General features: G+C 52.4%; 1 protein-coding gene across 4 annotated transcripts in view; it reads left to right on the top strand.

Moving 5' to 3' along the window:
- LEF1 (lymphoid enhancer binding factor 1) overlaps positions 1-13,534 on the top strand; it is a 93,274-nt gene that overhangs the window by 78,294 nt on the left and 1,446 nt on the right. For 2 of the 4 annotated variants that reach the window (XM_045537452.1, XM_045537450.1), the window contains 3 exons: positions 755-862; positions 3,787-3,835; positions 4,497-4,537. In XM_045537452.1, the coding sequence (XP_045393408.1) occupies positions 755-862; positions 3,787-3,835; positions 4,497-4,531 (192 nt within the window). In that variant the 3' untranslated portion in view covers positions 4,532-4,537. The remainder of the gene's footprint in view (positions 1-754; positions 863-3,786; positions 3,836-4,496; positions 4,538-13,534) is intronic. The other 2 variants (XM_045537451.1, XM_045537449.1) reach the window with 1 other exon arrangement.

The following is a 13,534-nucleotide window of genomic DNA, read 5'->3' as shown; positions in this document are numbered from 1 at the left end:
TTTTTCTTTTTGGTTACACTTTGTCTCTTGCAAATCATATTTATTTAGCACCAGAACTAACTGTGTAAATTCCAGCGATCAGTGTATTCTCAGGAAAACCAAGGATGATCCGTTCCATCGTGTCCGGGTTGATCTTTGCCTGTGAGGGTCTTGGCGCCCGGGTTTAGCAAGCTGTTGGTTGTTAGAGGTGGGTGAGACGGTGAGAACTGCCACAGACTGGCTGACTTTTGATCTTTCTCTCTCTAGACAGCGTCATATGATGAAGGTTTCAGACTCTTCATGTGACACAGTCGGAGAATGTCCATGGGAGGAGAGGGTGTGTCTGTCTTAAAGGACATCTGGAAATTATCACATTTTGCCTTAAATAAATAGTACTTGGGCTCACATATCAGAATACGCTACAAACTATGAAAAAGGGCTACGTTGGGTGTTGAGGTTGACCAGTGAAAGTTCTTTTTAATCTATGTTGGGAAAGAGAAGGGGGTGGGTGACAGAGATCATTTTACTTCGGATCCTTTGATTGACTTTGATGTGTTTCATGTGATATCGGAGAACAGGGTAAAGAAACCGAAGTTTGAGTTTCACTCCAGCCACCAGACCCCAAGCACATTTCCGCAGCACTTGGTCTTCTGCCATTTAAAAATAAATCAAAGTCTCAATGCTTACTATTTCCATTTTTGGATGTTGGAAGCATGAAGTACACTGTTCCCATCGTGCTTACTTTTGTCGTTGTCTTCCTCCCCTCTCGTTCCAGTGGCATGCCCTCTCGCGGGAAGAGCAGGCTAAATACTATGAACTGGCTCGGAAGGAAAGACAGCTACACATGCAGCTCTACCCGGGCTGGTCCGCGCGAGACAACTACGTAAGGCCCTGTGCACCCCGCTGGCTCCCGTACACCCCTCCTTCCCTTTGCTTTCAGAAAGGAACCGAGTTTCAGGGCGTGTACCATGCTGGTACTGTTTCCTGTCTTTGGAAGTTAATGATCTTTGTAATACAGATTTCATGGATATGTCGCATTCTGCAAGCTTTGAGTTTGCATAGTATTTTTTGTTTTTGCTATAGGTGCTAATGTATTTTTTTAAATAGAGCTGGTTCTTCTTTTTTTTTTTTTTTTTTGAGGCAGAGTCTCGCTCTGTCACCCGGGCTAGAGTGAGTGCTGTGGCGTCAGCCTCGCTCACAGCAACCTCAAACTCCTGGGCTCAAGCGATCCTCCTGCCTCAGCCTCCCGAGCTGCTGGGACTACAGGCATGTGCCACCATGCCCGGCTAAGATTTTCTATATATATTTTTAGTTATCCAGATCATTTCTTTCTATTTTTTCGTAGAGACGGGGTCTCGCTCTTGCTCAGGCTGGTCTCGAACTCCTGACCTCGAGCGATCCTCCCGCCTCGGCCTCCCAGAGTGCTGGGATGACAGGCGTGAGCCACCGTGCCCGGCCTAAAGTTCTTGATACATACTGTCAAGTTGCTTTCCAAAGGATTGTATCATTTGACACTTCTTATAATCACTGCGTTCAGGTTTCTGTTTTGCCATAGAATAATTAGAACTGGGTAAAAAAAAAAAATTCATATTAATGTACTCTGACGTCTACTACGTATTATATTCAGACACAGTAGGTGTGATCATGTTTAAGGTGTACTGATTTTCTTGGCAAGAAATACCTCAAATATATTGCCAGTTCTCTTACTACTGTAACGTTTGAGCATTTTACTAATGCAGTCTTGAGATAGCAAAGACTTTCTGAGAGACTATATTATAAATGATATAGTTAAGGTTTTATAGAGGGGAACAATTTTGACTATTTAAGCTCTTAATTTGCGAAGATCATTCCTGTATTGGTTCATTTCTGCTGTAATAGAATGCCACAGACCGGGAGGCTTATGAACAACAGAAATTAATGTCTCACACTTGTGGGGGCTGAGATGTCCCAGACGAAGGTGCGGCAGGTTTGGGTTCTGGTGAGGTCCTGCCTCCTTCCAGTCTCCTCACTGTCCTCACAAGCTGGAAGGGGAAGGGAGCTCTCTAAGGTCACGTGCGCTCTCTCTCTTTTTTTAGAGGTAGGGTCTTGCTCTGTTGTCCAGGCTGGAGTGCCATGGCATCATCGTAGCTCACTATGACCTCAAACTCGTGGGCTCCAGTGATCCTCCCACCTCAGCCTCCCACGCAGCTGGGACAATAGGCACGCACCACCGCGCCTGGCTAACTTTTTTATTTTTAAATTTTGTTGTAAAGATGGGGTCTTGATACGTTGCCCAGGCAGATCACAAATACAATCTCTTTTATCAGGGCAGGACTCCCATTGGCAAGGGCCCCCTGCTCACGCCCTGAGCCACCTGCCAAACACCCCCCCCCTTATTATGCCATCGCATTGGGGGTGGGGATTTCAACAGGAATTTGAGGGGCTACAAAGTTCGGTCTATGGTAATTCTCGTGTTCTGTGTAAGACTAGTGTTGGAGGTGCCAGCCAGGACAGTCTTAATATTGCCTCTTAAAGAGGGCAGAGTTGAAACCCTTGATCAATAAACAGCTTAATACGAGGCTGTTGCTATAGACGCTCCCATGGGACTTCGGTTCCCACAGGGACAAGGACGGGGTTGCGGGTCCGAGGTCATAAACACGTGTGAACTTACTTCTGGAAGTGGGCTGCACAATTGGTTTCCTGTACGTGCTGCACAGAAAAAGCCGCTGCGCTGGTCGGGGTTTGCAGCTTGCACGCGGGCTGTGACAACAGTACAGGGAGTTGGAGTCCTGCTGTTTGTCACTTACGAGCAGCACGGGCCACTCTGCTGAGCTGTGTCGATAACTGCCATGTGCCGATTGTCAGGAACCGTCTTAAATTCTTTCTGTGTCATTTTCTAATCCTACCACAGTCCAGTGGCCTGCGCATCTTGTTATCCCATTTCTCAGGTGAGGAAGTAGAGGGGTCAGAGAGGTGGAGTAGCTTGCCCAGGGCCACGTGGCAGGCGGCCGAGCCTCAGTTTACACCCAGGTCTCTCTGACTTCAAGCGCTACGCGGTTTCCCTCCTCCCGAGTGATTAGCTCGGGCTTCGGTCCCTTCTTGAGACCGCTGTCGTTGAGGAGTTTTTGCCCTGGCACTGGGCGTCTGTTCTCCCAGCAGCGGCCACCGTCTCTGTGCGGAGCCTTTGTGATGTCCTTTACGTGGGATGATCAGTGTCCCAGCCAGAGGGTCCCAAGTGGCATCTACGCAGCCTGTCCCGGACGTGTCCTGCCTCCGTGGGCACAGCCACTCTTCCCTCTCTGCCCCGTGTGCGCCATGCTGTGCTGTGGATTTTACTTGGCATCTCTTAGTGGGATGCCTCGACCTTTCTTTTTCTGATTCCTAAGTGATGAGTTTTAATTTTTAAAAAGACATAAAAGAAATGCCCACCTGTTCTCTCTCTCTCTCTCTCCCTGTCCTGCCCTCCCTTCTTTTCCCCACGTGGAAGGACGGGAAGAGAGTAGTTTTAAAGAGAGCTAGTGTCCTATGAATCCACCTTTAAAGAGTTTCGTGTGCACAGTTTTTTAAAGGAAATTGCCTTCTGTGGCCCTTGAATGAAGGGAAAGCCCGGGTTTATACTGTTTTTGTAATAATCAAAATCAGCCCATCAATTAGCAAAGCAGACAGGAGCCAAGCAAGGGGTGGCACGCTGGCTAAAGATGCTGCTGCAGCAACAGTGCTGCATATATACATAATAGCTCCGTGTCACCCGCCTGTGCTTTCGTGCCGGGTCCTTCCCTGTGTGCACGGCGCAGTCTGTGACGTGACCCTGTGCCTCTCGCCCTGCAGGGTAAGAAAAAGAAGAGGAAGAGAGAGAAACTGCAGGAATCTACATCAGGTAGGCACTGTGCGACTTCCAGCCTGTCCCCAGCTCCCGACAGCCACCTTGCACCGCAGCCTGAGCCCTCCCCACACTGCGTCCTTCCGTGGCTGTCACTCGAGCTCCTTGAACTCTGCTTTTCTTCCTGAAATTCTTTACAAAAAGACCTTTCTTTTAAACGTGACTACATGAGGGTACACGTACACACTCCTTCCCAAACCCTGTCACCTGGAGTCCTGGTTGTGGACTGCTTTTATTTTGTTTTGCTTTGGTTTTTTTTTGCTTTTGTTGTGTGTGTTCTCTTTGCTTTAACACTTCTGCTTTTCTTCCATTTGCATAACTCCTTAAAATATCATTTTTATCACAATTATACACTGTGCTACCTTGCATCCCCTTGAGAATCTCTTCTGTGATTCAGGTTTTTTTTTAAAAAATAGAGAACAATGATAAGGTTTGTCTTCCGTATGCATTAATTCGAGGCACCAGTGAGATCCCATTTCGTTCCCCTTTTTCTCTTATTGATGAGAAGGCCACCACTTGTACTGCACAAATAAAAACGGCCGGTATAAGAACCATAAAAGTAAAGCAAACCAGGCCACATGGTGTCGTAGCTACTGCGTATTTGGAATGTACGAAAACCTCTCCAGTAAAAATTTGTTAAAGACACAATTTTCTGCAGGTACAGGTCCCAGAATGACAGCTGCCTACATCTGAAGCATGGTAAGAGCGACTCTCTGGTCCTTCTGCTGACGGTAGTTGTGGAAAGAGGCCACTTGCTTGTGAACCTTCTTGCTCGTATTAATGTCATTCCACGTTGCTCCTTAAGGGGGAAAACTCCGCCCAAATCCAATTAGCGCTTTAAAAAATCTGATGGTTTTTATACCGGCTATGTGTTTGCAATATAGCGTGTGCTTTTATCTTTCTGTCCCTTTGTCCCCATGTATTCCTCCTCCATTCCCTTCTCCTAACTCTGTCGTCTTGACCGTTTCTTGCTGACCAGTGGCAAATCTGCTGACTTAAAAAAGAACAAATGACCATAAGCAGTGAGCAAAACGCCGTCGTCCTCGGCACATCTGGGTGGGTTTCAGGGGCACCAGTGTAGCCCGGGACTCGGAGTTTTTGCTCTGTTTCTGGAGACTGTTTTTTAATTGCAATGACAGGTAGACACATAAAAGTACTTTGTTTCCAGCGAGTAAGATACATGCGCTCCATATATTTAAAAATATGTCAGGGGTACTTACTAAATTAGCTGTATTTCTTCTATCAGGCACTTTATTGGGAACCATTGCTAGATTTCACTCTGGTATTTACGGTAATATTAGCTTTGTTTCTTCTTACTGTAGTGGGTTAATTTTTGTCCACATGAGCGCTAGCCCAAGGAACCTGGCTTCTGCAGCTTTGAATTGATGGTATTTCCGCCTCATCTCCTGGTAACGGTCCTTCCAAAGACACTACCGTTGATTCTGCTCTGTCTCTGGGACCCCACGTCAGTGAGGTGCTCAGACCACCCCGTGTCACTCCCGCCCAGAGGGACTCTCTCCAACACAAGTCCAGTGTGTCTCTTCCGCATCTAAAAATAGTCGGGGCTTTTCGTTGCCTGGAGGACAGAGTGCATGCCACCTATTGGGGACTCCCCGTCTGCCGCCCCCTGCGGTTTGCGCCTTAGGTCACTCTTGCTCTCTGTCTCGGCCCCTGCGAATCCGGCCCAGGCAAAGCCATCGTGGGCTCAGTGCAGAGGGAGGGTGCTGCCCGCGCTGTCTCTGTGCAGTTTTCTTAGGAGAAGAACACTGTCCCGCAAACCACCCGGCTCGAGACTAAACCGGGTGACCCTCACCTGGACTCTGACAACTGAATTTGGTGCTGAGATTTCAAGCAGCTTCCCCCAAGGGGCTGGCCGAGATCTGGTACCAAATAGACGTGACTGTTAAATGACCCGATTGCCGGGTCAGTCTGCCTCAGCTTTGTCACCTTCCTTTTCCCCATCTGTAAAATGGGAATAAGGACACCTGCCGCCTGCAGTTGTCCGTGTGTGATCCGGCCTCGCCTCCCAAGTCCTCCTTCCTGCGGAGTCTCAGCTGGTCGCCCTCTTCTCTGTGGAACTTTCTTGATCTTTACTCAAATTCCCCAGTTTTTCCAAAATCCCATCACGGTTTTATGATATCAAAACTCTTCTCAACTAATACCGAGTGGCAGGGTCTCTCCAAGAGAAAGGAGGACCATCCCTTCATGCAAGTTGTCAAACAGCGTATCCAAAAAAAAAAAAAAAAAACCATGATTATTACAGACCATGTCCACATTTAATTTGACTCAAGGGCTGTTGATCGAGGTCGTCTTCTGAGCCGGCCGCCTGGCTTGGTGGCTGGGAGCCCAGCTCTGACTTGGTCACGGCCCTGTCCCCTAGAGGCTGTGGCATCGTGCTAGAAGTAAATCCAGTACAAAGCACAAGCACACGCTTTGTGTTTTGTTTTTTTTTTTTTAAGAATCTTGTCCTTTTAATTACTGAGCACGTAGGATTGGCCGGCAGTTAATTTTCCACATTCTGCCTCTTCACCAAAAGCCCCAGAAGTGCAGGGCGCCAAGGGCTGGGCTTGTTGCTTTAGTTTCCTCTGTTGGCACCAAACTTTTTAAAGGCGACTATTTCTGCTAAGAGTCACGCAAAAACGTCTTCCTGTGCTTCGCAGTTTGGTATTCAATGGGATGTTCTCCACCATTAACATTATTTTAGATGTAAGAGATGAGGCTGGGTGGCTTGTTTTTTTTCTAAAGGTTAAGAAAGACAAAAACAAAACAACCCCCTCCCCCAACCGCCCAGCCCCCTCCGTGAGGCTCCAGCCGGTCGCTGTTCTCCCCTCGTCCTCCGATCAGCCTCTGAAGTCACTGTCCCCAACTGTCCTGGCTTACAGAGCAGAACTGGTGGTCGGTGGATAAGAATTACGTTTATAAAGATTTCAGGAAATCAGGACTGACGACGCTCCTGTCATTCCCCGGCCCCATTGTTGTTTTGGGAATTCAGACACTGTTGTGTGTGTGACTTGTCCAGGCGTCACTCAGCGTTCCCTGAGCACCTCATAGATGCCGGGTGGAGACTCGTAGGGCGGGGACACACAGCAACGGAGGAGGGGGCAGGTCCCTGCTGTCACGGTGCCAGCCGCGTTGCCGTGAGCAAGTCAGTGACAAATAAACAGGAACGTACCTGCGGTGACAGAAATGAAACGGAGTGACCTGGGGTCGGCTCTAGGTTGTGGGGTCAGGAAGGGCTGCTCTGCGGAGGTGACTCTCAGAAACAGCCATTGTCATCCCAGCAGAATGGAGGGGCGTTGTGTTCTGGAGCAGAGCGGTGGCAAAGAAGTGACAGACAAGGGACAGAGCGTGTGTGTGGGAATGAGGCCACCCCGTGCACGGTGTTCAGACGGGGGCAGGTCATTGAACACCTTCGGATCTCTGGTTTCTCCAGTGTGAGTGACAAGATCGGGCCCAGAGGCCCCTAAAGTCCCCGTCTGCTGCCCCTCCCGGAGCCCAAGTTTGTGGCCGGCTTTGCTCCCACGTGGTCTGACCGCCGCCCGGTGTTGCTCAGGGACGCGGGGCTCCTTTGTGTTTGCCAACTTGTCAGAGTTTGAGCGGGTCCCTGTGACCCCGCAGCACCCGTGCGATCCTGAAACTGACTCGGGGCGACGGGGCTGTTCTCAGTCCCCGTGCGGGTCACCTGCCCGGCCCCTCCCCGGCGTGGCCGCGGCCCCTAGAAGCACCACCGCTGCGCTGGGGGGGTCTGGACATTCCCAAAAAAACAAATTACAAAAGAGCCCACCATTTTAAAATTATATATTAATAGATTGAAAAAATATTTTGAGAGCTTTCATTCTATAGTATTTCCTTTGATTCTATAACATCGAAGAGTTGGTTTAAACAAGCTGCTTTTAGGAGGGGGACGATCTTCTAGACACGCTCGCCCACCCTGTGTTCCTGGACATGGCGTGATCTTTGTCCCGTAGGCCTGCTAAACTAAACAGAAAATTAACCTGTGTTTTTTACTAAATAAGAGGTTCAGCCTTTATTTCTCTGGGGCCAAGAGGTGCGTGGAGAGGTCACTGCTAAGCGCAATACAGGATGCAGGAGTTAGTTATGCCGTGCTTGGATTTATGGCTTAAAAAAAACTGTTTCTAGGGTTTTGGTTGATGACGGTGTTTGGGCTGGTGACGGTGTTTGGGCTGAGGACGGTGTTTTGGCTGAGGATGGTGTTTTGGGTGGTGACGGTGTTTGGGCTGGTGACGTGTGCAGCAGCCTGATGAGGTGCTCGAGGCTCGGGAACTTGGGGCTCCTGTGTCCTCGGAGCCCCCCGCAGGGCTGACAGCTGCAGAGGGAAGAGACACGGCCGGGCGGCAAGATGCCTGCAGCCCTGAGCTGGGGGCCCGGCCTCAAGCCCGACACTCAGCCCTGGCGGGTCCTAAATATGTTCCCTGGTCTGGTTGGGGAAAAGCATTTACTTTCCTGTCATTTCTGAAGCTCATCCTGGTAAGTGTCACACTTTTGCCTGATGTTCGCTCTGAGTTCTTTTCTGCAAGTGCAAATGTCGTCACCGACAGCTTCTAGGTTGACGTGCTGAGTCAGAAAACAAAGCCAAGCTCTTCAAAAATAATAAAATGAAAAGAAAGGTGCAGGCAACTGGAGAAATCTCAAGGCTTGTCTGAAGTCTCCAAGTGAAACTTAAGGCTTTGACAACCAGAAAGTTAAAAAATGACGTCCCAGTTTCCATTCTTCATCTTTCTGTATCACACTTAGAAAGCACCTGACCTGGAATTACCACTAAGCAAGCAGGGGTCCCCCGGGCATGTGGGGACGCCGGGGAGGGAGCCCGAGTCTGGGCTGGGGGCTGTCGGACTCGGGAGAGCCAGCGTCACACCGCTGCCATGGCAACGCGTGGCTGTGCAGCCCCGTGGGCCCAGGTGGGCATCTCCTGGGAGAAGGGCTGCAGCTTGCTCAGACCACCCAGCGCTGGGCCTGCAGGGGTCCTCAGCATGGCCGCCCGGCCCAGGGGGGACCTCGTGTTGCCATTTGGCCACAGCCGGAAGATGCTAAGGAGGCGACTGCTGGCTCGTCACTTGTCTTGCCTGGGAGACGGCGGTCTCAGTGGCCCCTGCTCTGGGACCGCTCCAGTCTGGAGACAGCCTGCCCGCGTCTTCCTCCCCCTCTCGCTGTGCTCGTGTCCCCACGTCCCTGCCGCGCCCGTCACGGATGAGCAGAAACCTGCAGAGAACGCACGAGGTAGGGACAGGGACACTTGACCACATGCTCCTTGGAACATTCAGATCTGACTGGTGAGCTCAGGCTGGGTCACGCTGTCTCACATTGAGACACGGTGACACGGTGGCACCGTGTGGCTGGACCAAGTCCCCTGGGAACTGCCGGTCTCCAAGTTCTGACCAGAACTTGCAAGTGTCAAAATAGGTAAATGTACAACACACTTTTGGATGCAACTCTGTCCTCTCTATTCTAGTCCATGTACTATTTGTGCAACTCTGTCTTCCACGGAGTGCATTGAACGTAAATATTTAATACCTCACCCCGTCATTTCCCAGTGCGCATGACCTGCGGTACAAGGAGCATGGTGGTTTGTCACTTTTCAAAGTGACCCCAGATACTGTGGAATTTTAAGAAACTGCTTTTATCATTTGTGTGTGTGCATGTGCGTGTGTGTGCGTGTGTATGTTTGTGTGCGTGTGCGTGTCAGCCTTTGCCGTTTGGGACTGTACCTCTCCCCCACGGTAATGTCTGTCTTCTGATGTGCTGTGTGGATTTAGGAGCCAGAAAAGGGACGCTTAATTGAATAATATGTAAATTAACAGTTGCACGGGTCTGAGGGTACTCTAGCAAAGAGGGGTAACTGTGCCTTAGTTTCCTGACTTTCCTGGGATGCCTCGAGGCTTGGGGACTTCCTCTTCCTCAGCTGTGTTCTTCCCAACTGACGCTGCAGGTGCCTGAGACCCAGATGGGTCAAGTGACCCTGCTGATGGCTGTGAGCTCTGGCAAAGCAACCTCATTCTTTGGACAGAATGAGAGAAACGTTAAGAGCGTTTCAGTTGAACAATACCGCTCACTTTTGTGCTTCAGGTTTAATTCATACCTAGCCTGAAATTCTCTAAACTTTTAGGTATATTCTCTGAATACGTTTTTTTCCTGCTGTCCTCTTGCTATAACTTTTTTTCTCAGCCAGCATTGTGCTCTTGGAGACGTTCTGTTTCGTGAGAGGTTGATTGTTTTGCAGAGTACTCTGTTGGTCTTAATTTTCTACCAGCACTTAGAGGTACCTAGAATGGATCTTGCTACCCCAAACGCGACGTGTGGGGTTGGCACAGCAGAAATGGGACTGTCATTTATGAGCCACCTGCCACACCTGCCTGGTGTGACGTTTACTGCCAGGGAGCAGAAGCCGTGCACACATGCCTGGTAACCATGGAAACTGGTGGTTTGAAAAAGGAAGACAAGCGTGCACTGAGCCTACTGCGTCATGTTTGGAGGGTGAAGTCGGCATCATTAGTGGGGACTTGGGTTAAGGTGCGAGGACTGGGGACCGGGTGGAGACTTTGGAGGCGGGTGGATGAGTTGGGTCCACCTGGCTCGTTACTGTCCTCCGTGAGGCGCCTCAGTTTACAGAACCGAAGTGGACTTGGGAGGCTCTTCCTCAGAACTTTGCTCGAGATGTTTTTCCAGCGTTTCCGGCCTCGGTGGGGACCCAGTGGGCCCAGCCTGCTGCCCGGGTACATGTCCTCGCAGGAGAGACACGAGGGGCCGGGCGATCAGGAAGAGAATCCAGTAGCTGCAGAAATCCCCCTCTGGCGTGATTCATTAATAGTGACAGGCCTGTCCCAAAGTCATCGTAACGTTGCCAAAGTCTGATCGCGAGTGACTGGCGGGGAAGGGGCTGCACAGACTCGGTCCCCGTTGCCTTGGGGTCACCTGACTCTGAGGACAGGGTGAGCGACCCGTCCTCTGGGCCACCAGCCTCGGGGAGTCTTGCGGTTTGGGGACTGAGCAGTCTTGAGAGCTGGGACTGAGGACTAGTTCAGCTGCAGAAACAAAACCACGTTTTCGTTTTTCCTTTTTCTCAAACACGGGGTGACGTTCGCTGCCAGGGGGCCAAAGGCAGCTGCCGCAGATTGTATTTGCAATCGCAGAGATTTCAATCTCAGTTAATTCGCGTGCTTGGTTCTCTTTGCCATCCTGCTTCCAAACCGAGCATGGTGCCCTGGAGGGGCTGCAGTGTCCTGGGTGCAGATGTCCCCCACAGGGACAAAGGTGCTGCTGCCTGGGGACAGACAGACGGAAGGCGGGAAGGAGAGAGGAAAATGAGTGAGAATTCAGCTCCCAGGGATGGTGCAGAGAGCGTGTAGTTACGGTGCAAAAGCTCATTGTCACCTGTTGGCTGGGTGACTCGGGCAGGTTCCCTAACCTCACGCGTCCCCGATTTCCTTGTCTGAAAGTGGGTGGGAACGCGGAGCCATCGTGCCATTACCTGGAACCACATGTGTGGAGTCTGTGTCCCAGTGCCCGGCCGACTGTGTGTGTTCCTGACCCCTCACCCGCCTCTCTCCGACGAGGCCACCTCGACGTCAACCAGCCGGTCCCTGCTGTGGCACCAGGAGGCCGAGGAGCAGCCCTGCCCCTGCCCCTGCAGGGTCACCTTGGCCATTTAAGGGCTACAGGCCTCTGTCCTGCTCACACAGCAGCTCTGCCGTGTCTGCTTCCGGCTCTAGCAGTCTGTCTTCTCTTCCTGCGTACACACGTGACACTGTGTGACAGAAGAGTTCGTGCCCTAAAATAACAGGCTGTGGTCAGTTTCCCCTGAGGCAGGAGAGCTCAGTTGGCACGAGGTGTGTGTGGTGCTGTCACCAGGCTGTTTCTGCAGTTAAAATCTGTGTCTCCGTCCCCCTAGCCCCAAACTAATTGTTAATCTCTTCTCGTCAACTTAGTGTCATAACGGAAACCATGTTCAGGCCCCTGTTCCTTGCCTGGGGCCTTTGGGAGCGGGGAGTGAGGATGAGGAAGAAAGGCCTGCTGTCCAGCTCACTGCTTCTGCTTCCTCCTGAACAAGGAGGTGACGTCTCATGTTATGGGAGGGGGGACATGTTCCCAGAGAGCAGCTCTGCCGCCCCTGCCCCTGCCTGACCCTCCGCTCCCCGACCCCAGGGGTCACCGACGGGCCTGTTTCCTTGGCCTTTCCCGCCACGGGACAGCCCGGGGCAGGGGCGGCCGGGCACTCTCAGCCGGTGGTAGGACTGTACCTTTCTCTGGACTTGCAGAGAAGGAATTTCCTCGTTCCTTCTCTTCCCTTCTGTCGGGCCCGTCCTCCCCGATGGCCCCGGTCAGGGCTGCGTGTCCCCAGACACAGGCCCCTCTGGCGATCTTAGATTCCCTGCACCGCTCGGGCTCTCAGCAAGTCCCTGTGCCCGTGGGGATTCCTGGTTCCGTTTGTCAAAGTGGAATTTGGTCCAGGAGAGCGTCAGGGTCTGTTGGGCAGGGCGCCCACTGCACAAACGGCCCGAGGGGGGGAGACGGTGCCGGCCGCCCCCTTTGAAGGCCCCGCGGCCCGCGGTGATCGTGGCTTTGATGCTGCAGATCCCGGGTGGGCTGGGGTGGGCCGGCCCCGCTCAGCCGCAGCCCCCTGCAAAGCCTCAGATGTGGGGAGGCCCCGGGTCCGGGCCCTCATGCCTGTGGTTGCTTGAAAAGAATCCGGACGGGACCTGGTTTGTATCTACAGCCACACCGCAGGGCCCCGTCTCTCCCAGCTGGAGCCAAGGGTGGGTCGGGCCTGTGTTTTAGAAGAGCCACCGGTGAGGGGGTTTCTCTCCCTGTTTAAAAACACGGGTTGCAGGGTGAGGATGGCGTCCCCGCGGGGACCAGCTGCTGTCGAGGACAGGGGCTCCACGGAGCATCGCGGAAGCCGGCTTTGCGGGGGGAGTTTGGAGGTGACACTGTGGACTAAGGGGGGGGAAACTGTGACCCTGCAGAAACACATGACTTACGGGAGACGTGATCTTTCCCAGGCAGTGACGTACCGTCCTTGAGCTATGGCTGTCTCCGAGCAGCCGTGTGTGTCTCAGCGATGACGTTGTCCCCATGCTCAGCTCAGAAGGGGAGGCTGAGGGGACTTGCAGGGCTGCAGACGGCGTGCAGTGGCCTGCTCGGGCGTGGGGGCCGGCAGGGTCGTGGAACTTGTACCTCACTAGTTCAGGGGCCCCTGTGCCGGGGTGGGGACGGATCCCGAGAGAGGGACGGGTTGTCCCCCAGCAAGCTGGTGTCACAGGCTGCCCGTCCGTGGCCGGTCTGAGGTCGCCAGCCCAGGACGGCACGGCCAGGCCTCGCCAGGAAGCTGAGCGCTCTCGTGGCAGCATGACGGGGTGACCTTCCAGGAACAGCAGCCTGGACCAAAGCTTTGAAAATCTCTGATGCGAAAGCAGAATGTCAGCAGGAACCTGTGCTGCCCCCACCAGCCCCGCCAGGCACCGCGGGGCCTGTTCTCCTCCCGGGACAGGCCCAGTCTGCTGTCCCCTGTCGCTCCCTGGTGCCCCTGTCAAATGACAGTGCCACAACGCTGCACCGTGGGTCTTCCTGTTACACAGAGAAGGGTCGATTGTGCAGGACAGGAATTGGAATCATTGTTGAAAGACATCTTGGTTGAAAACACTGTGGGGCCGATTTCCTCCCGTTGTGTGTTTGCTCGTT

The sequence above is a fragment of the Lemur catta genome, chromosome 26 (genome assembly GCF_020740605.2).
Source record: "Lemur catta isolate mLemCat1 chromosome 26, mLemCat1.pri, whole genome shotgun sequence".
Lineage (NCBI taxonomy): Eukaryota > Metazoa > Chordata > Mammalia > Primates > Lemuridae > Lemur > Lemur catta.
This window is presented reverse-complemented; position numbering and strand designations above follow the sequence as displayed.